At 41.5% G+C, this 23585-nt stretch overlaps 1 protein-coding gene across 4 annotated transcripts in view; it reads right to left on the bottom strand.

Moving 5' to 3' along the window:
• Positions 1 to 295: 295 nt before the first annotated feature.
• Positions 296 to 23585, bottom strand: part of CARS1 (cysteinyl-tRNA synthetase 1) — a 69032-nt gene continuing 45742 nt past the window's right edge. For 3 of the 4 annotated variants that reach the window (XM_053285489.1, XM_053285491.1, XM_053285490.1), the window contains 9 exons: positions 22665 to 22762; positions 16696 to 16885; positions 14700 to 14768; positions 13732 to 13813; positions 7603 to 7683; positions 5541 to 5608; positions 4543 to 4602; positions 1542 to 1625; positions 296 to 1039 (listed from right to left, as the gene is read on the bottom strand). In XM_053285489.1, coding sequence (XP_053141464.1) covers positions 905 to 1039; positions 1542 to 1625; positions 4543 to 4602; positions 5541 to 5608; positions 7603 to 7683; positions 13732 to 13813; positions 14700 to 14768; positions 16696 to 16885; positions 22665 to 22762 — 867 coding nt within the window. In that variant the 3' untranslated portion in view covers positions 296 to 904. Of the gene's footprint in view, positions 1040 to 1541; positions 1626 to 4542; positions 4603 to 5540; positions 5609 to 7602; positions 7686 to 13731; positions 13814 to 14699; positions 14769 to 16695; positions 16886 to 22664; positions 22763 to 23585 lie in introns of those variants that run through there. The other variant, XR_008313707.1, reaches the window with a different exon arrangement.

The raw sequence follows: 23585 nt of genomic DNA, 5'->3' as shown, positions 1-23585 counted from the left end.
GTCCCTTCTGTACAGGCCTTGCTTTCCCCAAAATGTATCCCAGTGCCTAATCTAAACCCCTCTTCTCGGCACCAACATCTCATCAACGCATTGAAACCCCTCAGCATAACCTTCTGTGCACTAGCATAACCTTCTGTGCACTGCATGTGTAGTATCAATTTATTCTGTACTGACCATTGTCATAACAAAAGAGAAAACTGTATGTTATACAATTTCCACAGCTATAGATTAAAAAATCAAATATATGAATATGCTAGTGCACACATAATAAAAATTCAGTTTCTGGAGAAAACCGTATAGTTCCTCCTACAGGAAAACACAAGATCTCTTTATTTGTGTTTGTTGTATTTCATTGCTCTGTTACATCTGTGAAAGAAAGTGATGCTAGTCATGACAAGTTACTCTAGGTTTGGAAAAAGCTAAAGACAACAATCCTAATTATATACTTACTGAAAAATAAGAAATGGGACTTGCTTCATAGTAAGCACAGGATGGAATCCACATTTTAAAAAAAACAAAAAACACCACCAGAGTTGCTGGCTACACAATGCCTCTCTATGGAGCAGAAGTGCTCACTTTTGGGTCCCCAAATGTTTGAGTACAACTCCCATCATTCCCAGCCACAATGGCCAAAGTGACAGAAGTTGTAGTCTAACAACATCTGGGGACTCAGTGTTGAGAAACCCATTATAAACAGCTAGCTAACTGTTTATTCTAACTTGTGCCACATGTTACATGGACTTTTTTTTTAAAGTAACAAAATTTTATTGACACTTTAAATCAGATAATTTAGCCCATTCATTTTAACTGTGTGTATTGTGAAAAGTGATCACCTAGGGGGATCTCATTACCCCCATAGAGGTTATCCAGCTGATGTTTTTATTCTAAAAAGAGAGAAAAGTCCTCAGTCTGCAATTCCATTCTGGGCCATTTGTAGATATTCTTTGTACAATTTTTCTTGAGCTTCATATAGTTTCTTTAGTTTCTTTGTTTGACCTTTGCTGAGTTCTTTGGCTTCTGCGTCATGGGTTGGAAGTCCCTGGAATATATATTGAAAACATTAACTCAGTATCTTAAGACTATGCCATGGTTTTCATTTGCTTGTGATGCAGAGACACAGACACAGACACACACAACTTTAAGCTAGAGTCTCAAAAGAAGTGCACGTCTAGACGTGATCTTGGTTTAATTACAAGGAGAGGACCTTCTCCATGTCACCATTTCCCCCTTACAGATGCAGGGTAGTATGGTTGACAAGCTCACCTGCTTCATCGCTCTTTTCCTTTGCCTACACAGGATAGTGTAGAAAGAATCTTAACAGCAGAACAGTGGGCAATGTGCCAAAGATTACATGTAATTAAAAGAGCCTGTAACGTAAGACTCACAGGCTGCAATACTATGTACAGTTGCTCGGGAGCCGAACCAAGTTGGATTTATTTCTGTGTAAACATGCATAGCACTGGGCTAGTGGCTTTTCTCAGACCCCAGAATACAAATATGCAAGCTGTTTTGTCCAAAGAAATATCCCTGATGATACTTACATTTTCATCAAATTTGGAATACTTGTCAGTCTCTGATTTAAACATTTCTCCTGGGGGGATTTTCATCTTTGCCAGTTTCGCTGCCTGTAATATAATAAGTATTACAGTTCTGGAGTAAATTAATACCACAGTCAAGAAACAAAGTTCCCATAGTATTTCTGGTTGCTCAACTAGAGTGCATAGCACAATCTGATTAGTCAGGGTGCACCAAATCCTTTCCTGAAGATATATTATTTGGCTGGCATGTAGCTTGGGAAGCCTCTTGGACTCAGCTTTGCTCCTGGATGCCCAGGTTGCAGCTGTGGCGCAAGCAGCTTTTGCCCATCTTTGGCAGGTGTGCCAGCCATGTCTATTTCTGACTCAAGCAGACCTAGCCACAGTGATCCATGCTCTTGTCATCTCCTGACTAGATTACTGCAATGCATTTTACATAGGGTTGCCTATGAAGACTGTTTAGAAGGTTCAGCTGATCCAAAATGTAGCTGTTAGGAGTCAGACCCTGAACACATTCAACCAGTGGTAGATCAGTCACACTGGTTACCAGTTTGCTTCCAGGCTCAGTCCAAGGTGCTGGTGGTTATAATTAAAATCCTAAACATCTTCAGTAGGGATGTGCACAAAACAGATTTTGCATTCTGTTTCAAGCTCAAAATGAAACACATTCCATCGAAACAACGGCCAAGCCAGATGTTTTGAGTGTTTCGGCCATAGGGAACAATGGGCAACTCTGAACATCCCATTATTCCCCATGGGTAGGGACACCAAAGTGGGTTGGGTGGTAGGGCATGATGGGTAATACCTACCAGCCAACCAACCAAAGAAATGGGCAAGCAGGTGATTTAAAACCAATTTTTAACTTTCCCCCAAAACCCCATAGGATCCTATGGAGGTTTTGGGGAAAGGTTAAACATTTGTTCAAAATCATCTGCTTGGTAGGTAGCACCCAACATGCCCTACCACACAACCTACTTTGGTGTCCCTATCCATGGGGAACAATTGGATGTTCAGTTTCCACATTTTTCTCTGTGGCCAGAACATATTGCACTCAGAGTGCACACACAAGTTTTACACAGTAATTTACAATGCATTTTGCAACCCTGCCTTGAAAAACACTGCTGAAGCACATACAACATAATGTTTCAAACACAGTCCAAAAACGGCCAAAAAAGAATCACCAACTCAAAATAATCCACTGTCAGCCACAGTGCCTACCAGTGGCAAAGGAAGCCAGCTGGTGGCCCATGTTCCTCCTGCTGCGGCAGCTCCACCGCCACACTCCCTGCGCCTGACATAAGATGCAGGGGGTGCAGCTTCACTTGCAGATGGGGCCACATTCCCCATTTGAGAGCAAATACCAGCCAGTGCTGCATTCACAGCATGGCCGGCAGCTGCTCTCCCTGCCTTTAAAAGGAAGGAAGGGTGTTCATGGCCGTGCTGTGAATGTGGCGCTGCTTGGTATTTGCTCCCAAATGCAGGGCACACCTTGTTCACAGTGCCGCATTCACAGTGTGGCCAGGAACGCTCTCCCTGGCAGGGAGAGCAGCTCCCTGCCATGCCGCGAATGTATCACTGGCCGATATTTGCTCTCAAACTGGGAACATGGCCCCATTTGCAAGCGAGGCCGCGCCCCATGCATTTGATGTCAGATGCAGGGGGTGTGGCTGGGGCACCAGGTGCAGTCCCTGATTGGCGGCGGCCTGGGTTCTTTGAACCCGTTCGCTCAATAGTGGCTCCGCCCCTGGTTCCTATGCTGCAGTAACATCATTGGCACAAGTTGCTCTCTCACACACAATTATGACTCCTTCCATTACTTCCTAACAATGCAACAGCTGCCACAGAACAACCAAATGGTCAGGGATGATTACCATTCTTGGACTCAGAAATACGGTTGAGAGTGGGTGGCCTTGAGAACAGATGGTATAGAAAACCAGCAAAGAGATTTAATAACGAAGAGTAAGTCAGCACACTAGCAGGTGAATAAAGAGCAGTTAGTGCTGAATGTTATACAGAGAGCTGTGGGAGTTTTCATTGGATGAATAGGTGAAGTTCTGTAGAAGAAAAGCTGAAGAATTAGTGAGAAAGAATGGATATGAACTCCCAATGGACTAATCTAAGAGAACAGATTTTGAGGAAGGGTTACATGTATTTAAAGTCCCTTATGTGACTGATAGATTTGTCTGGAAAACAAAAGATCTTGAAAAAACATGGATTAAAAGTGAATGCAATTTGCACAGCACCCATGACTTTAAAACAACATCTCGTAAGTCCAGATTTGATGATAGCAAATGTTAGAGGAGAGATTGTTTAATATGTGATAAGGAAGAGGGTTGGTGTGAAGCAAAGGAAACCGTGTATAAGATCATATGTGTGGAGTGTGGAGCATCTTATTTTGGGGATACAGGGAGACCCTTGATAAAAAGGTATAAAGAACTTTTGGCAGATATGCAACATCATAGAGACTGTTTGAAACCTTGGGCTAAACATATGAAAGAGAAACATGAAGGAAGAGCTGTACAAACAAAGGTGTTTACTCTGGCTATTGAATGAAATTGACTGAAGCGTAAGATTAAGGAGGCTATGTATATTGAACAGTTACAGCCAACTATTAATGTAAAGGAGGAAATGAGAGAGGCAATGAAATGTATTGGCCTATAAAAGGGTTAACGTGAAGAGCCACTCATCTCCCCCATCCTTTCTCCTGCCCTTAGATTGGTTTCAGTTATTATGTTTAATTTACTGTGTTTCCAGCTGCTTGAAATAGAGCATTGATATACGGACACTGAAACAGGTTTGCTTGAGTTGCAAGATCTTTTATTTACACATTGAAAGGAGGTCAAAACTCTCATCTGGAGTAAATGACTATAAGCAAGGGAATGTGTGAATTAAGTTTCCTCATTCAATCTGGCCCTCTCTTGCACCTCAGATAAGAGGATGAAATGACATAATGCTGAATCATATTCTTGCTTGCTTAAAAAGTGTATTTAAAAAAACAATAAATTACCTCCTGTTCTTGCTTCTTTCTAGCTGCTTCTTCTTTTTTCCTTTTTCTCTCTTCTTCAATCTATGGAATATCAATTTGAACTACTGCATTACTATTTTTAAAATACAGAATCAAATCAGTATGTGTTAAACCAATAAATTATCTACAACTATGTTTTATACAACAGGATTCTAGTCAAGTTGTTAGCTCTACTCAGTTCTACCTGGAACAAGTTATCTTTGGGATTTAAAGAGTGAAATTTAAGAGGGAATTACAGCCAACAGCTCTTAACACAGTCCTTATTTGCAAGTCCCAATACAAACCATAACATGAAACAAATAATTGTATTCACATTAGTGAAACAGTAACAATAACTTTAAGATTTATACTAGAAGATACAAAGTAAAGAGTGTATAGGATAACATGTATTCCATTTTTTCCAAAGGAAAAGAGATTTTTTATGTTTATAGCAGTGACCACCACCACAGGTTACATCAAAGATCTATAAACTGGAGCTATTGATACAATTTTCATTCCCCCCCAATGAACACTTGTCAGCTACAGTAGGTAAGCACACTGACACTATTTTACAGTTTTCTTGTTTAGAAATGGTTATTTGCAAATGTGGAAAACTTGCTTGGACCTTTAAAAAGAAAAAAGGGGACAAGTTTATCAGTTGTGAGGGAGCCTCCTAAGTCCTGCAACTGTATGCTAGTCACAAGCTCCTGCAGGCTCCGACATAGGAAGAAGTGCCTGTTAAATCCAAGACTCCCAGTAAAGACTGTATTTATGGGGAAAGACAGGGGTGGGGGCACACGGCGACATTCCTACACTTCACAGCTTTGTGTTGGAACATCCCTAGTGCTAGGAAGCAAATCTCAGGCATATAGACAACTTGAACTGAAATAGTTTTAGAAAGTTAAACACTGAATACAATGCATATTTCTATACTGCTTTTCAACAAAAGTCCCCAAAGTGGTTTACATAGATATAAATAAACATATAACACAACGCAGCACCTTTTTCTTTTCTTCTCTTTCTTTTAGCAAAGTCTCTCTGTCCACTAACTTGACAACAGTTGGAAGTCCTAGAGAAAACAGCAAGAAAGAACAGGGGTGGGTGGTAAACACAATGTTTAAGTACATCACACTACTCTTACCCAGCCCAATGCTATGCACAAGTAAAAAGGAGGAAGTGGGTAACCTGATGGCTGCAGCTAACATGCAAGTATTGCTCAAAATCTAGGCTGTGCTGGCTGTGCTCGGTTCCATAACTGCTCCCTTCCCTTATAATGGCAGGTTTTGTTTTGTTTTTTAAAGCTGGCCATCATGCCTCAGAAGGTCACGAGATCATCAGTCATGAGCCAAGTTTCTTGTAAGAATATTATCTCAAAATGGAGCCAGACCATAATCATTCTAAGAAATTATTGTCACTGTTAAGAGTAGTATTCAAAAGGGGGTCAATTATGGTAAGATAGGCTCTAATTTAAATATATTTTGAATCTCTGTAGCTGGGTAGGTCTTGTAAACCTTACATTCTTTGTGAGGAGACTCTTGTCTTGGAACATCCATCTTCTGTCCTGTTCTCTCCCTACTACCTGGCCTTATAATCAGGGCTGTAGCTAGGGGAGAGGGGTCCCGTGTTTGCCCCTCTCCCTGGCAGCCCCTAGGAGCAAGGGAGATCATGAAGAAAATAGGAAGGGGTGGAGCTGGGGCCCTCAGGTTCTTTGTACCCATCCCCTCTATAGCTTCACTCCTGCTTATAATGTAGTCACTTAACTCTCTACACTCACTTTGATTGGTGGAGAAAGGAAATAAACAGATACAGGAGTATCAGGGCTCAGTCCTGGGTGGCCCAAACCTCAGGGGTATACTCGTGAGTCAAATGGGCTGTAACCCAAAATTTGGCTTTAAAAAAGCCAAATCTGGCAACAGAGCTCAGTACCACTGCAGCATGGCAAAGAAACTACCCAACTTCCCACATGCCCATGGTAGAGTCCTGATGGTCCATGTGCACATTCTCCTTCCATTGGACAGGAGCCTGGTCGATGGAAGGAGAATGGGTAGAGCCATGGTGCGCAATGCTAGCTGTCTCCTTCGACTGCTTGGCCTCTGTCCAACTTCCTTCTATTGGCTGGGAGCCTGACCAGTGGAAGGAGGATGCGTGGAGCCTAATGAGCACATGAGTGCATATGCTGCATGTGGGCACCACCATGAGTGGGGAGGCCACCTGTGTTTGAACAAGGCCTGCCTCTCCCATCACTACATCCCTGGACAAAAGGAGGAGAAGGATCCAGGTGTCTTAATCCCCTCCCCTTATAGTGGGGGTGCAGCATGACTGCAGACTTGACAAGGAGATTTTAATCTTGTGGGCCTTAATGCTGCACACATTTATGGACATGCAAACAACAGAGGTCTCTATGGGGAAGTGTAGCCTTGATTAGGGCAGAAACTAAGTTTTTGGTGGTTTAAAAATATGTTAATTTAAAAAAAACATAGGACAATCTCTTCAGTCTGATTTGCCACAATAGACTGGTCTGCATTCATTAGGAAAAAAGCCAAGTATGTTACATACATATGCCTCTTGGATTTCAGTGGAAGAAAGACTTGAAAGTGCCTAACTTTGGTAGGACTGTGACTATTTAAAGTAAATACTACACTGCTAAGACAGCAGACAGAATCCACATAAATTTTACATCATGGATAATCCTAGGAATAGAAAGTGTCATTTCCATTTTACATCCCAAGCCATATTTACTTGGAAGAAAATCCTACTTTTTTCACAGAGACTTACTAACTTCTACATTTAGCTCTGCAATTTTAGGTGTCCAAAGTGCTTGACAAATCTTCACTTTCAATTCAAAACTGTACCATGAGGATATTTTTATTCGTTTGCTTGTTGTAAACCAACCAAAGACATGAGTTTTCAGCAGTATAAAAATATGTTAAATAAATAAATATCATTAATATTCGATTTTACAAGTGGGAGTCCAATGGTAAGAGATACTAGCTTGCCTAGAGGCTGAACTGGGAACGGAGGCCATCATCCACCGGTTCACAATTGAATTTGCAGTTTCATTACCTTCATGATCTTCAAACCGAACTCCATGCTCAGGAAGGACATCATCACGAAGAGAATCACAAAGCTGCAGAACTTCAAATACTACAATTACAAAGAAAAAAAATGGGTCAACTGACCTCAGTTTCAAGGAAATTTCTTCCTTTGTTTCATTAGTCAGCTAGACACTTAATGAGAAGTCCATCTTTTAATATTTCATGGGGAAAAGGATTGCCTTTTTGATGACAATCTCTAATGATCTTCCCAAATACTACTATCAACATGATATTTTTAAAACCCTGACTGGTATATTAGTTATCCAAAGCAGAATAACCAACAGTGGAGATGAAAGAGACATTCAGCTTTGAAGTCTACTTTGCTGTGTACATAACAGAGAATGCACACATGATCAAAACATGCAGCAAACCACAAGCTGATACGGTAAGGATCAGAAGCTAGCCTCTATTATTTATATAGCACCATGTGTATACAAGACATTTTACAGGTCCCTGTCCCACTGGGCTCACAATTAGACAAGAGGGGAAGCAGGAAGAATCCGAAGAGGAGGTGGCTTGAAGCTGAGCAGAAGGAAACATATGATAGCTTGCCAAATAGGTCAGATGATGGTAAGGGGGACAGCACACGCCAACACCAGGTGAAGGATTCAGGAGCTTCAGCTAGTACTACACTCCTAAACAGATGCTGGGAGACAAACATGTAAGACCAACATTATATCAGCTGAACTGGCTGCCAGTACACTTCTGAGCTCAATTCAAAATGCTGGTGTTCACCTTTAAAGCCATTCGTGGCCTAGGCCCTATTCGAGAGACATCTCTTTAGTCCGCAGGTCTGGAAGTCTTGCCTGGCGTGTCACTCACCCTCTTGCCTGCACTACTCATGGTTATAGTGGTCTTTGTCTGCAGAGGGAAACACCATAATCGACATCATGGTTGTGGCGTTTCCCTCTGCAGAAGAACACCACCATAATGAGCCCCTGGTGGTGCAGTGGTAAAACTGCTGCCCTGTAACCAGAAGGTTGCAAGTTCGATCTTGACCAGGGGCTCAAGGTTGACTCAGCCTTCCATCCTTCCGAGGTCGGTAAAATGAGTACCCAGAATGTTGGGGGCAATATGCTAAATCATTGTAAACCGCTCAGAGAGCTTCCAGCTATAGAGCGGTATATAAATGTAAGTGCTATTGCTATTGCTATTGCTATAACCATGAGCAGTGTGGGCAAGAGAGTGAGTGACATGCCAGGCAAGACTTCTGGATTGGCAGCTTAAGGTGATCCAGCCTCTGCGGATCATGGAAACAGCTGCTGTCATGGTAACAGTATTTCCCTCTGCAGAGGACTGTGAGCAGTGCAGGCAAGGGGGTAAATGACATAACAGGCAGGACTTCCACAAGTATGTTTATTTAGCCCTTAAAAGAAAAAAGCCACTCACACACCTTCTGAATAGGACTGTTGTACACCCCTATGTCAACTTTGATCCTCTAATTGAGCCCTGTGGTGCATCAGGGAAGCAACCTGCCTACAGAGAAGGAGGCTGTTGGTTTTAATTCCTTGTGGTGTGTTTCCCAGAATATGGGGAACTCCTATATCCTGTTGTAAACTGCCCAGAGATGTAAGTTTTGGGTGGTATAAAAATATGTATGTTAGTTAGTTAAATAAATAAATACCGGGCAGCAGCAATCTAGGAAGGTGCTGAAAGGCATCATCTCATACTGCATGGGAGAAGGCAATGGTAAACCACTCCTGTATTCTACCTAAAAAACCACATGGCTCTGTGGTTGCCAGGAGTCAACACCAGCTCGACAGCACAACCTTTCCTTTTTGTCTATGTATGCTGAAAGAAGAACTGTTGAGGCCAGATGCAGGATCTTTACATCATTTGCTCAAATGCTATGGAACCATCTCTCCCTACAATTATGGGCTTGCTGCTCCTTACTGGCATTTAAGGAGAAGTTGTAATGCACATCTTCACTTTGCTTTTAATTTGGCTGGTTGGTTTGTTGGAGAGTTTGGGGTTGGGGTTTTTTTTTGCTAGTTATTGGTGTATAGTTTTTTCTGCTTGTTTTTATTGTTTTTTATCTGTGTATTTTTTGTATGGAAAATGGGCTACAAATGTTTTCAACCAACAAGAAGTGTTATTGAAAATTGGTCCTTAGCTAGCACTTCCCCCGCCTTTCATACAAGGAGGTGTCCATTTTGTTGGAGCTAGTGGAGCAGTGGGGAAATGCTTGACTAACAAGCAAAAGGTTGCCGGTTCAAATCCCCGCTGGTATGTTTCCCAGACTATAAGAAAACAACTATATCGGGCAGCAGCAATATAGGAAGATGCTGAAAGGCATCATCTCATACTGAGCGGGAGGAGTCAGTGGTAAACCCCTCCTGTATTCTACCAAAGACAACCACAGGGCTCTGTGGGCGCCAGGAGTCGAAATCGACTTGACAGCACACTTGACCTTTAGTAGCCCATCCACAGTGACTTGACCTTGTTTTCCTTCAATCTGGGTATCTTTACAAATCCAAGAAAGTTCAACGATCAGCATTTGGTCCTTCAACAACAAAGCCTCTAGTACTGACAAGAACAGGTGAAGAAAACCTGGGCATGTTCTGCAAGGAGGAATTCTCTGCAGTGACTCCTGCCCAAGTTATAAATATTTGCCTGTCTGAAACTATGAATAATTAAACTTCAGCAGAAAAGGAAAAAGGGAAAAAAGAAACTCCTTTTGGGCAGAGGAGAATGAGATATTTTGTGCACCAAACACGTTATGAGAGCAGAGTATTAGCTAATGCCATCTGAAGAGTTAATATTGTGGCCTCAATAATGACTTCAGGACTGCCGAGAGCCAACCATGCGTTTTCAGAGTAACGCCAGAGACAGAGGCTTTCAGTGATAATGGCAACAAGCCAGAGAAGAGCATGTGCCAAACCCATGTGAAAAGCCAGGCTTTCTGTATCTGTTTCAGCACTGCAGCTCTCCTCCTCCTCCTCCAACTGACTGATCAGATGCTTTTGAACTCTAAGGCTCCCCCACCTCCTGTCCCACCACGCGCATGCGTGCGCGTACACACACACACACACACACACACACACACACACACACACTGCTAGAGGTGCAACACAGAGGAGGGTGCTGTGCCAAACACATTTTAAAAAACCTGGCTGCATTCATGCACTTCTTTGCACATACATAAATGGACTGAATGGAATGTAGCCAATATATTTCTGAGGTGGTGAGTTTAAATTTCTAATGACACACCTATTGGAGGCACCAATTGTGCTGAAGTGAACTAATGCAAGCATGGGTCTCAGCAAACTCAGACCACATATTATTTCCATACTATTACCAACTAAAAGGAACTAAGCTGGTAGGAGCATGTATCTGCTTGTAAGAAGTCGCACTGAGGGATCACAAAAACAGCACCTAGTGTCCCATAGCAACAGGGTCCATTTCTGGAAAAGAGCCCCAGGGCAAAATAAAGCTAATGCACAGTCTCAGGCTAAATACTAGTGAGATTCTGACAACTGTGATTCCGCCTGGTCTGACTGGCTGTGAAATCTGAAACACAGCAGCAAATGTGTCACACTGAGACCCTCCTTTTATCAGTGTATGGCAATTTAAAATGGAGACACTTCTACTCAAGTCCAGTCCAACATGAAAATCTATAAGCAATCTGTGACAACTCAACATCTTGCTAAAACTGGACACCAGAGAGCCAAGAAACCTTCCTAACAATAGCTCTGAAAGTTATCAGGTGAAAGGAATTAAAATATATTTTACATGGAGTTTGAAAAACATCAGGCTGTCCAGCCAGATTCCGTCCTTGGGCTTTGTATTTTAGGTTTTGCAATATGTATCAAAGGGGAGATCAATGTATGTTCCTCTGAAGTTGCAACCAAGTACTCAGAAGGGTTTGTGATATCAAGTTCCTTGACTCAAAAGAGAAGAGCTGAAAAGCCACTGACATTTCCTGGCAATATTCCATCTGGAATGATTTGTTCTCAGTGTACAGCTATCAAATCTTTTTGGTACTTTTCTTTCACCATGTGTTATCTTTAGAGCATTCAAAACACAAATTGACTCCCTCCTAAGAATGACCAATGATGCTCTCAGGGTTTCCAGTATCTGCTCATCTGGTACAATGAATAAAATGAACTTTTATTTACATAGCATATTAATAACCCACAGTTAAGGCCTTTCTGGTAAAAAGTAAGAGAGCTTGTCAACAATGTCTGAATGAGCACTTTGTTGCAATCTTGTTGAAAAAGTAAGTTTTCTGAATATAAATGACAAGGCTATGCAATGCCTACAGGACAGAAGAGAAAGTCTCTCTCTCTCAGTTCAGGAGTTTGAGGGAGATAATGGGTGCTGCCTAGAGCCCTTTGTCTTTTATTATACATGCCCTTTTACTCGTATCACACAGAATCACATGCGCCAACCTAAGTCCTGGCTTCATCATCTGCTTCTTGTTCCCATTTTCATATATATGGTTACTTCTTTGCAGGAAGAAAAAGAAGAACTCCTTACCTTCTGAAAAATAGTACAACAAATATAGGTATTTTTCTGTCTATGTTTGGAAGATTGATTTGCAATTGGTCTCACCACAAAATAATATAAAAACAAAGGCTTGCTTCAGATTAAATCAGTACAGGGTAAGCACAACAAATACAACAGCAAAAACCTATACGAATATGCTCACATACTATGAGTGAGGTAGTAGTAGGTACGCGGGGGAGCAAGGCAACAGCATAAACAAGTCATGGAAATGTACAATTTTTGCACATTTCTAAAAGGTTTCTACTTTTAATATATATGTACATAACCTTGAAGAGAACTGGGGCTTGCATTTTTTCCACATATACACATATATTCCATTTTGTAAATATTTTATCACATTATTATTTCAATCCTATATCATATAAGGAAGGGGTTTCCATGCTTATGGAATCTAGAATCCATACCTGAACTTTGGTCCAGATCTGTTTCTAAACTGACAATTTGCAAATTTGCTTTGCTGGCTCTTTGTAGAGTATATGGAAGTTAGCTTGGCTAAAGATCAGTTAGATTAATTTAGCAATAGCAATAGCACTTACATTTATATACCGCTTTATAGCCGGAGCTCTCTAAGCAGTTTACAATGATTTAGCATATTGCCCCCCAACATTCTGGGTACTCATTTTACCGACCACGGAAGGATGGAAGGCTGAGTCAACCTTGAGCCCCTGGTCAGGATCGAACTTGTAACCTTCTGGTTACAGGGCGGCAGTTTTACCACTGCGCCACCAGGGGCTCATTAGACAAGCATATGCCATTTATGCAAATCGGATACCAGTAAACGGTTTTCTAATGAGAAAAGCCACAAGAACATGGAAGTTGCTGAGCGCTGGCCATTAAGTCGTGGTCAACTGGTGAAGTAATTTAATCCAAATATACAACTGTTAAAGTCAGCAATTCATAATTCTTGCACACAAGGCAATATTGATCAATATTTAGTCATTCTAAAATGATGTCTTTGTAATCAAAATAGGTGGTATCTTGTAATTAGATGTGGCCTATCAAAACCAAGCCATCCTTTTCGTACCCCAAACCATTCTTTTGGGAGGGAAGGACATCACCCTAAAACAAGGGATTATAAACGTTTGGATCACTGATTAGATACTTAAAATTTTTCCTCCACTCTTTTTTCTTTCTCCTTTTGCTTTTTCATAGCTTTGGGCTTCAAGCTCTAGCTACACCTCTGTTGAATTTTCTCTTAATTTTCTCTAGCCAGACTTATGGCTATAAGATTCCCCCACCGCTCAATTATTCTTAAAAGAATAGTGAAAAATAATTTTTTAAAAATTAAAAATTAATTTAAAGAATTAAAATTCTTTTTACAGTTTCATCTTTTGTATTGCAGAGAATGATCTGCAGACTGATTCAGCAGGGGTGGTGAGATGCCTACTGAATGTCTTAATATGTTCAAACCTCTTAAGATTTGCTCCTTTAACCGTTTCTAATTGAACTCAAATAAAATGTTAATTTGATTTCTGTTTGTGTTTCACTTTATGGGTAGTGGACAAGAAGCTGGTCAGGACCCAATAAACCCATAGCTAAAATCTGGCTACTGGGGGAAATTAGGAAGAAACAAATTCAACCACTTCACCTTTTTTCTCTCTGGCGATCTGCCGTACACCTTCTCTGAACTCAGACAAAACCTGTAGGTATGGCATTACTGCAGACTCCAGCTACAAAATAAAATATTTTGGCAATTAGCTGCAATTCAAACCATTTCACCCCACTGCTATTTTAGTCCTTTTTCTTCCAAAGCTCTATGGTGTAGGGCACTTTGTAAGACCGCAGCAAACCACAGGGTGTAAAGGATATATCTGCATGAGGAACGCTATCAAAGAGGTCTAGTGTATGAAGGATGAGGCAGGCAATTATTGGCTGACACACTGAAAAAATTACTCAATGGAAGTAAGTGCCACTGAAATTAGTAGAACAAATTAGTAATGACTAACTTGTCCTATTAAGTTTCAATGGGATTTACATCGAGTAATTTAGTCAAGATGTCAGCAACTATACCTATGATCTGACTCCCCTGTTCCCTGGCAAAGACTGATTTTACATGGCACATCACTATGCAAGCTCTCCTTTAACAAAAGCTATCACTGTCAGTGGTCAAGAGAAGAAGTGAAGCACTACCCATCATACATTTTAGAAAAGTCACAGCGCTCTTCTGATATCTTCTAGTGTACCCAAAGAGTATATTTATTTTGTTCCTACTGTTCCAATTCAAAATTAGCAGCTATTTGTACCTGGTTACTTTCAATGAAACATTTGTTTTAGCAAGACTAAAATAATTTCAGTATTCAAAAATACATGTAAAAATGAAAGGGAACAAGTTAACCAAAGCTGGCCTTACTATGATCATACCGCAGTGCAGTTTTCTTATCACAAGACTGGAAACCCACAGCCAGGATAATTATGTTGAATTAAGTTCTCTTTATTTCAGATTTGCATACTTATAAGACCACAGAATTTGGCTTTGCTTCAAGATGTTTGTAAACCAATTATTTAAAACTCTGAACAGTGTTAACATTAGTGTAGTATATTTTCCCTTTTACTTACATTTAGATTTTGGCCATTCCCTCCAACTGGGAAACCAATGGCTTCGTCACTCTCTATCGCACCAAAGACCTACCCAAGGGGAAAAGTGTAAACTTTAACACACATGACAGTTTCAGCATGGATGGAAGATCCAGCCAAAAGGATATAACAAAGCTTGAGTCATCCTGCCCATTTTTCTACTTCAGGAACACAGGTTCGCTTCAATATTAAGAAAAGCTGGACAAACAGATGTACAGTATAGCACAAATGAGACATGCTAGCACTGTGGTTCACTTCACACATTCCACACATGTCCTTTTTAAAAAGCAGTAATGGAAAGGAGCATCTTCTCTTCCCAATCATTCCAAACAGCTGAAGACAATTCCGATCCACACATCTGAAGGCAGGCATGAACCAAGTCTCTGACTCTCTCTCTCTCTCTCTCTCTCTCTCTCTCTCTATCTATATATATATATATATATTCCCTGTCACCTAAGAGGGCAGCTTAGTTATTCAATCATGTGAGTCCCCCACTTGAAAGTCTTAAGTGGCATAGCCTACACTCAGGTTTATCACCTCAGTAAGAACTGATAGCACATATAGGGTGCTATCAACATGCTGAGGACACCCAAATCTATTTCTCCTTGTCATCAATATCAGGAAATGGCATTAAATGCTTGCCTACAAGCAGTAATGGGCTGGATGAGGGATAAAAAACTGAAGCTGAATCCAAGCAAGACGGAGGTACTCATTGTTGGGGTGGTCATAATCATTGTTGGGGTGGTCATTGTTGGGGTGGTCATAAAAGTTGGGACAGAACTTCTTGTTATGGATGAGGTTACACTCCCACAGAAAGAACAAGTTAGTAGCTTGGGAGTGCTCTTGGACCCAGGTCTTACTCTAGTGCCTCATGTTCAGGTTGTGACAGGAGCACTTTTACCAGATGCGGTTTGACAACTCTGCCTGTTCCTTGAGGAGAATGATCTGAAAGAGTGGTACACCAGCTAGTAACCTCTAGCTTGGACTACTGCAATGCGCTCTATGTAGCCTTTGTACATAGTTAGGAAACTTCAGTTAGTTCAAAATGTGGCAGCCAGATTGGTCTCGGGGCAGCCTAGAGAGACCATATCATGCATGTTCTTCAACAGTTGCATGTGCTGCTGATATGCTTCTGCACAAAATACAAAGTGCTGGTTATTACCCTTAAAGCCCTGAATGGCTTAGGTCCGGGTTACCCATCAGAGCGCTTTCCTCTACAAGAACCCCACCACTCATTGAGATCATCAGGAGGAATCCATCTTCGAGTGCCACCAGTTCATCAGGTGGTGACCTGGGACTGAACCTTCTCAGTTGTCGCCCCTAGGCTGTGGAATGTGTTCCCCGTGGATATAAGAGGATGGTCTTCCTTGGAGGCCTTCAGGAGAGTCTTAAAGACCTATCTTTTTAGCCTGGCTTTAATGATATCTAGCTTTAATTTTGATTTTAATCTGGTTTAAATATTCGTTGATTTTAATTCTTTTATTATGGGTTTTTGTTTGTTTGTTTGTTTAATTTAACGTAGACCACCCTGAGCTACTTTAGGAAAGGCGACATATAAATTGAATGAATGAATGAAAAAAGACTAGAAAACCTTTACTAGACTTTTACAAAAGGAATTAGTTGCTGGGCTAGAGCAGCAGCCAGAAGCAGGGGACAATAGTTACTGGGAAGAACTGGCATTATTCAAATCACAGCATCCGGGAACTAAAGGCTACTAAGACATTTTCACCATAGCAGTGCTAGATTAGCCTGAAGGGCCATATCCACTTCTAAAAAGCAACTGAACTCTTAAACAGGCTAAAATACTGTGAACGTATTCCTACTATATAAAGCATTACCATTTAATTTCCAAACCACATGACTTCTGAAAAATGTGAACAATGAAAATTCTGCTACTTGACACATGTTTAGAAAATAATACTGTTGCAATCTGACAACAGAGGCAACTCTTCGAAAGCTTTGCTTAAAGTCTCCATACCTTGAACATCTGAGTAAGATAAACACTTATATTTTCCATCAGCATTCTGTTTGGCATCTGTCTGGTGCACTTCTTTGCAGCAATGTAGGAATTACAGTGACTGACTAGTGACCGTATTTCTTCCAAGACTGTACGTGTATCAATGTTGTCACACAGTGCTTCATGGATTGCTTGCTTCTTGTCATAAAAACTAGCCAAGTGGGTGAAGGGAAAGAAAGGGGAAAAAAATTTTTTTTACATCACTCTAAATCATATGGGTAGAAGATTCCTATATTTTGGGAATGGAAGGAGACTAGTAGGGATGTGCATGGAAGGCTTGGGCAGCCGCCAGCAAAGTGGAGAGTGGTTCCCTTAAGAAGTAGGTAAGCAGCTCCTTACCTGCTCGTCCCCAACCCTTCCACTTTTCCAGCGGTGGCACCCGTTGTGCAAGAGGCATGCGCACCAGCCATGTGCATGCCGATGCCACTCAGAGGCTACAGGAAACAGCACCACAGCATGCGGCCTTTTGGAGAGCAGGCACTGCCAGTAGAAAAGCGGCAGGGGCAGGGGGGGAGGTTGAGCAGGTAAGGAGCTGCTTTTTAAGTGAACCACTCCCCGCCCTGCCAAACTGGTTTGAATGCCGATGCCCCAACTGGTTCAGCACTTCCCAGAGGAGGTGCCAAATCGGCTTGTACACATTGCTAGAGACTAGATGCTACTTAGCATTTTGCTTGCTGCTGTCAAAAGTGAAAGGAAAAATTTAATTTCCATTTAGAGGGGAAACCCTTCTGCCTCATTCTATGCCCATGAACTTGAGAAAAATATTGATCCTATCTTCTTGTTTTAGCATGAACAGAGGTATTAACCAGGCATGACCTCCTGCAGTTGGTTTAAAGTTTTAATCTCTTTCCCTGTCCACACACATTATAGAAGCATTATTTATCTTCACGCGCTGTTCAGATGATACATCTGAGCTGGTGTTACCCACACACACACAATGTGCATGAGCATTTCTCATTCCACCTCCCCATGTGCCACTCCCACTTTTTTCTTTTTTTAACCAGGGGTGTGTGTACAGTTTATTCAATACTTCAGTAGATTGTGTCTGAGGGGACAGTTTGAATCATCTGCCTTCCCACGTGCAATTAGAAGGGGACTGGTGCACCAGGTGAGCCGGTCACTACTCACATGTGTGCAGGGCCAGCTCAGATGTACAGGGAAACCTCATTATCCGTGGATTCGCAGTTGGGGAAAAGGCACCTGACCTAATGTGGGGGGGGGGTGGACACGTCAACCTCGCATATCTGCGGATGGTGTCTGTAAATGACCCCGGAGATCTGTAAATGACTCTGTAAATGGAGTCGGGGGTGACTGTAAATGACCCCGGAGATGATTTCCAACCACCATTTTGTTTCTTGGAGCCTCAAAATGCCTCTGTTTTAAAAACTACAAGAACAACAGCCAACCCAGCAATTTTCAGCCAACTTCACCCCGCATTTCCCTCCAAAATTTGGCCAATTTCCAACAATTTTTGGCAATTTTGCTGATGACTGGGAACCTGAGATATTCATGCCTCGATATTCATGATTTCCATATGTGCAGTTGCAGTCAGGAATGGAACCCCTGCAAATATTGAAGTCCTCCTGTATTGTCCTAACTGACCCTATGTGCCAATGTACACAATGCTCTGCCACACTGGTTCTTCTTACTGGGCACATAGTAGAAAGAAACACATGAGAGAGACATTTTGAAGTCATGAAAATGTCACAATGCACATCTTGATTTTTTTTTGTTTATTAATAACAAGCTTCTAGGTGGCATAGTTCAATGGTATAATGCAGGCTTTGCCGGATACAATCCCTGGCAATTCCAATTAGCAGATCTCAGCAATGCAAAGAACAATCTTTATGATGGGAATGGCAGGTTGAGAACTGCATTTTATTTTAGTTTTAAAAGAAGTTGTTTGCCTTGCAGATGCAGGGACTGCAAGAGAAAATAGAGATGCTGAAGGATTTATTGCATCCACTTCAGCACCTATTTCTTTCTCTTGTCCCTTTTAGTTTCCAGTTTCTTCCTCTCAGACTCTTCAAGTCAAGGTTTAACACAGCAAAATTGTATTTAACATTATCAGGGAGAAGATACAGAAGCTGCACATGATGTGAGCTGCCTGGAGCACCAGGAGCCCTCCAGTCTTGGCTGCTCCAGACCCGAGTAGCCCAGCTTCTGTACCCAGGTCTTAACCAAGGTGGAAATGAAATGAACGTTCGTCCCACCTCGGTAGTGATTGTGTGTGTGAGATCGCCCAGGGTAACTGGGCTCCTGACCACCCAGTCGTTATTTTAGGCAGCAAGCTGGGGGAAGGAGAAACCATGCAGAGCAGAGTGGCTGCAATAATGAGAGCAGCTGCGCTGCTGCTCATGTGTTGCATTCTGGGTCCCTGGAGGACCCAGCATGAGAGCTTTTCTTCTGGTAAAAACTCTGGGCTCTCCCGCCATACAGCGCCTACATGACTAGTCATGTAGGTACTAAAGCAGCAGAGCTCAGAGGGAGCAGCAATAATCTGTGCTGCCCCTGCACTAACCTGGGCTTGGGTTCTCCCAAGTCCAGGACAAACGTGTGGATAGCCTCACTGTCTCTCAGCCAGTATTAAAGCAATGTCCCAATAATACTATATCAACACAATTTAGAATGCCATTTTCTCCCATTTAGCCAGGATCTCCCATTTAGCCTTTTGAAGATGGGTGAAAAAAATTACTGCTTCCCAAGAACCTCCCATTCCTGTTTGTTTGCTATACTTATGGAGCAGGAATCTGTTAGCAAGAACCAGACAAGCAAGCAGTCAATAGAGCTTTCTAACTCAACACATCTGATCCACTTTGGTTCTCCCCAGAGGGAATTCTTTGCCCAAAGGGTGAAAACATAGTTGGCCTCCTTACGCCAATGGAGCAGAATTGCTGAGTAACAACTAAAATCTTGTCTGTTCCAGTTCAAATCCCTTCTTTGTAAAAAGAATAGAATCCAATAATATACAAGGGCTGCTGATTTCACCTCTCTGTTGTTTCATGCAATATGCAGAAACATGACAGAGTCTGAACCCACCTTTGGGGAGAGATGAACTATCAAAAGAGGAAACTGTCATGTAACAGAAAGATAAGAGTCACAAAGAGCATCAGAGAGTTAAGCATGAGTCAAACTGAAACATTTCAACAGTGAAAAAAGAAAAAGTTCTAACAGAAGGCAAGATGACAGGAAAGCAAGCCCATATGAAATTAACCAGCGGAAGTAGCAATATGATGAAAAACTGAAAACATTTAGAAGTCATTCTGCAACACATAATTCACATGTTGTAACTGTCCTGAACAAATGAATCACCAAAAAATTCTTTAAATATTGTTAAAAGCTTAGGATTCACAAGAACAATTACATCTTTGAAAGCACAATATATCAGTATTATGCAAACCATATCTATCTGAAATCCACCACTAAGTCAGTGTGCCTGCTTAGTTCCACTGAAATCAAAAGCTACCATGCCAGATCTGAAAGGTTTGCAGATCATACCACCTCACGGAAAGCAGTAGAATTGGTTCTGGGTGAAAAATCCAGAATCCTGAGGATGTTCGCTTTCATGAATGTATTATTATTATTTATTATTAATTTTAAAAGCAAATTTCTAGTTCTAGAGGCTGCAATAACAGGCTTGAGAAGTGGGTGATCAATGCCTAATGAAGTCTCAGAAGCTAGCAGAGGTTAGAACAGATGTCCAGTGAAAGGGCTTTAGTAAGCCCCAGTAAGAGCCCCTTTTTCTTAAAGGGCAGGATAACATGTGTAAGTTAAAGATATGAGGTTCGTTTGGTGGGCATAATTTACAAAGGCTGTAGAATTAGATTTTTTGGTGCATATTTTGGGCTGCCTTCGCACAGATTGTATATGTGTGTGTGTGTGTGTGCGCATGCATGCGCACATGCATACAGCCATACCCACTGAAGCATATAAAAAGCTATTTCTTGCATAAAAAGGAAGGCGTTTCTGTTCATGTAAGAAAGAGGGGAGATTTTCAAGGGGTAAACCAGGGGGGGGGACATCTGCAAAAACCAACCTACCCACTTGTGCAAATGGAAGTGTCTTCAATTTGTGCGAGAGATACTTAGGATCATTATAAACAGGCACCCCATTTATGGAATAGTCTCCCCAGTGAGGTTCACCTGGCTTCATCACTTTGTTCTTTTAGATGCCAGGTAAAGGCCTTTTTGTTCACTCAGGCCTTTTGCATTTAAAATTTAAATTTTTAAAAACTATGATGTGATTGTAACTGGTTTTTTAAAAGTGTTTTTGTATTGTATTTCGAATTTTCTCCCCCCACCCCCATTATGATTTAATGTGTGTTTTTATCTCATGTTTTAATGTTGTGTTGTAAGCCACCCAGAGAACAATTTGTTACAGGGCAGCTAACAAATACAGTTTATTATTATTATTTATTTATTATATACACAAGATGCTGATATTCCACAGAATAACTTCATATGTTTGACCCAGCTTTCTGTTCACATCAACTTAAATTGTTGCTTCTATATTCATTCTCTCTCTCTCTCTCTCTCTCTCTATATATATATATACACACACACACACACACACGAAATTGCATGTTCCTAAACAGTAGGGACATGGCTGGGGCTGAGGCATCCACATTTTGCTGCACATAATGTGAGCCAAAATTGAGTCGAAACCAGGTAGGGCACCAATCCAAGTGAATCCAGAGAAATGTTGAAGGACTGAGGGGATCCTAGTCTAACCTCTGCACTGAAGCAGAAGATGCCTCTTTGGAGAGGCACTGAAACATTTCTCTTAAGCAGAGGTGGGCAGGTCCTACTTGTTCATCCTCCAAGCCCCTGCTGGCCCACCATGGCGCTATTGCTATGGAAAGACCTCCATGCAAGCAGCAGCTTGTGCCACTTGTCCCTCTAAAATGCTACGCTGTGGTGATGGGAAGCGCCCCCAGCATCCCTCACATGGCGTCGGCACAGAATGCTGTTGCTGGCCCCACAAATGGCGTCGACGCATGTGCTGATGCCATTTACGTGCTGATGCCATGAGAGGGAGGCCGGAGATGCATCCCATTGCCACGGTGTGGCATTTTAGAGAGGTAAATGGCACAAGTTGCCACTTGCACTGAAGTCTTTCTGTAGCAATAGTGCCGCAGCGGGCTGGGAGGGGCTTGGAGGACCTGCCCACTTCCTCTTAAGAGAACTCCATGCTGCACGCCAAAACGTCTCAGCTCCAGGGAGCCAAAGCGTTTCTGTGCCTCTCCAAAGAGGTGTCAAAACGCTTCAGGCTCATCCCTAGTACAGAGGTACATTACTGAAGCTCATATTGGACTCAAGAGACCTCTGAGCATCTTGCTTATGTAGGTAATATAGCCCTTTTAAAAAAGCTTTCCAATGAGATCTCACACCTTATCTACTACACCCACCCCACCAATCCGGGGGGTGGGGGATTGTGTTTCATGTATGGGGGATTGTGTTTCAAATGTAAACTATAATTTTGTATCTTTTTATTACTTTTTGTTGACTGTATCATGGTGTCAGTATTCCCTGGGGAAGAAAGGCAGGAAATACATTTTGCAATCAATAAGATGACTGCATAATGTGGTAGAAAAGTAGTAGAAAAGTTTTTAAAAATGTAGGGCAAGTGGGGAGGGGGGAATTAGAGAACTTATCATGCCAGGAACTAGTGGGAACAGAAAAATGGTAAGAAAGCAAGTGGAAGTACCTAGGATCTGTACTGCAAGTAGTCTGGTTACTATGTAAATTAGCAAGTAGTTGAGATTCAAGAGAAAAGTGTTGTAGAAATACATTATAAAACCCTGTTTGTACCAAAAGGAAATGCCAGTTTGAAAAATGGGATCCATTACCATGAATATACAAATGTCTATTCATGAGGAAAGGAAAAAACACCACCAAAAAATACCCCCCAAAACCTGGTCTCTCACTCACCTTTTATTCAGCTCTATTTCCTGGTTTTCCCATTTTTCAAACTGGCCTGTCACATCAGCAGGAGCCCGAAGAATGTCCTTCACATTTAAAAAGAACTCCTAGAAGGGGGAGGGAAAGAGCCCACAATCTGAAGCCTTCCTGTTGTAAAGTATAGTACCTACACAACGATTTCAGTACTCATATCGGACTCGCTTTCAGCCAAGAACAGGATCTACTCAGGATCTATCTGCCAAGAAAAGCAAGTTTTCTATTACCTGCTGTCAAGCTGCTTTCTGTCTAGACTGTGACTTAACATAACCTGATATGAGACATTAACAAAAAAGCTATTGATGTTGCAATTCATCAAACTCAAGAACTTCTCCAGACAAAAATAGGATAATGGTGATCTATAGCTCTTGTACTTCATATTTTTTTGTTTTGTTTTTTGGTACTGTGCATGCAAGTCTGAAGAACAACCTGGAGGTGCATTTTTAAAAAGTATTTTATAGAGCTTTCTCCTACTCATGATTTTGCAGATATCTCCTAACTTAATGATACAAAATATAAGGTATGTGTAGCTTAATGTACTGTATTGACAGTTTAATGCAGGCCAAGTTGTTATGAGCAGCACCGTTAGCAAGGTCTAGATTTTGCGCCAAGGTCTATCAAGAGATTAGTAAAACAACAGGCCTTGCTGTTGACTCAGACCTCAAAACAACATTATTAGACATTATTCATGATGAGCTGAACGATTTATTACACAAAAACTGCAATATATCAGTCATCACTGCTGTTTGTATGAAAGCTGTGGGTTAGTCTATTTCAGATTTTTGTCACCAATATGTTTGGAAAGTTGAACTTATGGAAAACTGAATACATCAAATAAGATCGCCGAGAAGCAAAACTAATCAGATTACTTTCAAGTAAAAATGTATCCATTAT

The sequence above is a fragment of the Hemicordylus capensis genome, chromosome 1, assembly GCF_027244095.1.
Source record: "Hemicordylus capensis ecotype Gifberg chromosome 1, rHemCap1.1.pri, whole genome shotgun sequence".
NCBI classification, from domain to species: domain Eukaryota; kingdom Metazoa; phylum Chordata; class Lepidosauria; order Squamata; family Cordylidae; genus Hemicordylus; species Hemicordylus capensis.
The sequence above is the reverse complement of the archived record's forward strand: the minus strand, read 5'-3'. Positions and strand labels throughout refer to the sequence as shown.